At 49.5% G+C, this 2,738-nt stretch overlaps 1 protein-coding gene across 1 annotated transcript; it reads right to left on the reverse strand.

Moving 5' to 3' along the window:
- Positions 1-293: 293 nt before the first annotated feature.
- LOC101856861 (serine/threonine-protein kinase plo1-like) lies at positions 294-1,595 on the reverse strand. Its single transcript, XM_005112681.1, has one exon. The coding sequence runs from the start codon at positions 1,593-1,595 to the stop codon at positions 294-296; it is 1,302 nt and encodes a 433-aa protein (XP_005112738.1).
- Between the last annotated feature and the right edge of the window lie 1,143 nt (positions 1,596-2,738).

Consider the following 2,738-nt stretch of genomic DNA (forward strand, 5'->3'; position numbering starts at 1 on the left):
TGGTAGCCCTGAAAAGGACTGTTTGGCTTTCTGCTAGCCCTGAAAAAGACTTATTTCTTTGGTCCAAGGGGACTGCTTTGTTTTCTTCTTCTTCTGTTAGGAAAAAGATCTTTCCGTTTTGTGCCCAGTTGTGAGGGGCGGTCAGAGGTCAGAGGTCAGAGGTCAGAGGAGGGTCCGTGGTGGGAGCCTGGTCCGAATGCCGAGTGAGGGGTGGTCAGAGGAGGGTCCGTGGTGGGAGCCTGGTCCGAATGCCGAGTGTGGAGGGGTTGGGGGGTCCGTGCGCCAACGATGGTTCAGCCCAAGAGCCAGGGTTCAGGGAACTCTGTGATTTCCCCGTTACTCTTCTCTACCTGGTGACGGAGGAGTCCCCGCCCTGTGTAGGAGATGCTGGGGTTCCACGGGTCTCTTGGCGGGGGTTCGGACCTCGGCGAAACGTTGAGCACCGGTATCGGGTGTCCGGTGGTGGCGACTGGGTGGAGCGTGAGTGGGTCGAACTCGAATATCTCGGCGAAGAAGTCGGGAGAAAACAGAGTGTGAGCCGGGTCCTGTTCACAGCAGCAGCTGTCTTCCCGCTCTCCGATCAGCACGGGGATCCTGTTGTCTGTTTCCCCCGGTGTGGAGACGTTAGGACTGAGCTGTTCTGGAGAGGAACCTGTCGTCTGTGACTGCCAGGAAGAGTTTGCTGAAATATCGCTGGAAGCGTCTCTCGTTTCTGATGACGAAGAAGAACTCGCAGAAGACAGTAAGCGTGGCCGTGCCTCGAGAGTGTGCCGCTCCATGATGTCTCGGATTTGGAACATCGTTGCTCGTTCGCTGGGAGACAGGGCGAGAAGACGGGTGAGACACTCCCGGTTAACTGGCTCTAGTCGGGATGATCTCTTCACCGTCGTCAGAATGTAGCCACGAAGGTGAGAGGGTCTGTTTCCCAGTAGAATACACCAGGACAAGACACCAAACGAGTAACTCTCCATCTTGAAGGCGTTCTGCTCCATCGAGTGATCATCCAGCTCTGGGGCGCGATATTCTGGAGTACCGGTCCAGCTGTTGGGCTTGTCAGACTCTCGGGGTAAAACCTGAGCCGATCCGAACCCACAGAGTTTGAAGACGCTGTTTCGGTCAGTAAGAACGTTGGCCAGTTTCAGGTCTCCGTGGACGATGCGTCTTGTGTGCAGGTAACATATGGCATCGGTGAGCTGTGTGACACAAGACTGCGGCTCATCGCCTGTCATCTCGTCCAGGTACAGGTGGAGAGCGAACGGCAAAAACTCGGTGAACAGTGCCTTGTAGCTCGGCCCCTCGACAGCCAGGGACATCCGGACGATGTTTGTGTGTCTAAGAGACTGCAGCACGGACACTTTGTGGCGGAATCGGTCCACTCTCCTTTTCCGTCCATCTCTCGATTCGCCGCTGAAGGAAAAGTTGTGGATGTTGATCATGGCGAACTTGTCTAGCTTGCGACCTTTCTTGTTCACCCTGTGCACTTGCTTGTAGGTCTCCCGAAGCATGGTCCGTCCTTCCTCCATGTCGAGCGCGGGCAAGGCATCGCCGTCGAGGGTCTTGAACCTTGGTTCCTTGAGTTTGTGCATCTTACTCATGGTGGCGCTGTACGTGAAAGAGTAACGTCGATGAGAAAGCTTTCGAATGTATAAGCAAGAAGCTGGTTGCAGAGAGTGAACTGGCTTGCAGAGCGAATACAGTCGAATGAAGAGTGGCTAGCATGTTGAGCTTATATATGCGGGGACCCATACCCCGTTAGATTTGACACCTCTGGGAAGTAGACAAAGACAGCGAGTCTCAACAACAGTTGTTTACTGACAGTTATTTTAGCACGTCAACACACAGAGACTGGCCCCTCACTGAACAAGCAAAATTTTCTGACCACGGCACGCGTCACCGAGGCCAATCAGCAGACCTATTCTTTCCTCACCGCTCTATCCCTCGGTCGGCGTCGCCTTTGAAATAGTAGACAAAAGGAGAATTTAAATTCAAAGTTCAAGTCATATCTTTATACCTTGTCCGATGTTTACACATTGACTGCCCACCGTGGACACGACGGCCTAATGAACTGTATTGACGTAGACAACAATGCATACCGCCATTGATATAACCAGAGGAACGGTTGATATTTTGCGGTGGCCTGAGGCGATTTATCGGACAATGTTATATCTTCACAACTCGTCCAACGTTTACAGTTTGTTTATTAGACGTTCACAGGACACCCGGAAGACATATGTAACAATTAGCAGTTGCGAGCGCCGTAAAACCCTATACTATACATACATACTATAAATGCAACAATATAATCGAGTTGAAAAAAAATAAGCATACCGTGATAATCCCTGTGTGTGGAAATCTTCATAGTCGTCAATATTCCTACCCTCCTCCCATGGGCAGCTTGCTTTGTACTTGAATAAAAGGTTGGAAAGCAGGAGCTAACTTTGTAATTTTGGAGATTCAAAACAAAGATATCTGTACGATGGCTCGTTTTATCATTGGTATTCAGTATATTGTATTGATTTGCATCCTTTTACCTTTTTCTGTTGGTCCTAAATTTAGGAAACCTTACCGAAACTTAATTTTGAATGTAAAACATTTTAGCGAGCTTTGTAAAGATCGAATTGAATTTTTCAAACGTTATTTTATTTTTCAAATGAAAATAATCCTTGATGACTGTTTTTCTGTCTTTCTATTTCTGAGGGGTATGAGGAAGGGGTGGGGGGGGGTCTTTTGCTTTAAAA

Source organism: Aplysia californica, unplaced genomic scaffold, assembly GCF_000002075.1.
Source record: "Aplysia californica isolate F4 #8 unplaced genomic scaffold, AplCal3.0 scaffold01361, whole genome shotgun sequence".
Lineage (NCBI taxonomy): Eukaryota > Metazoa > Mollusca > Gastropoda > Aplysiida > Aplysiidae > Aplysia > Aplysia californica.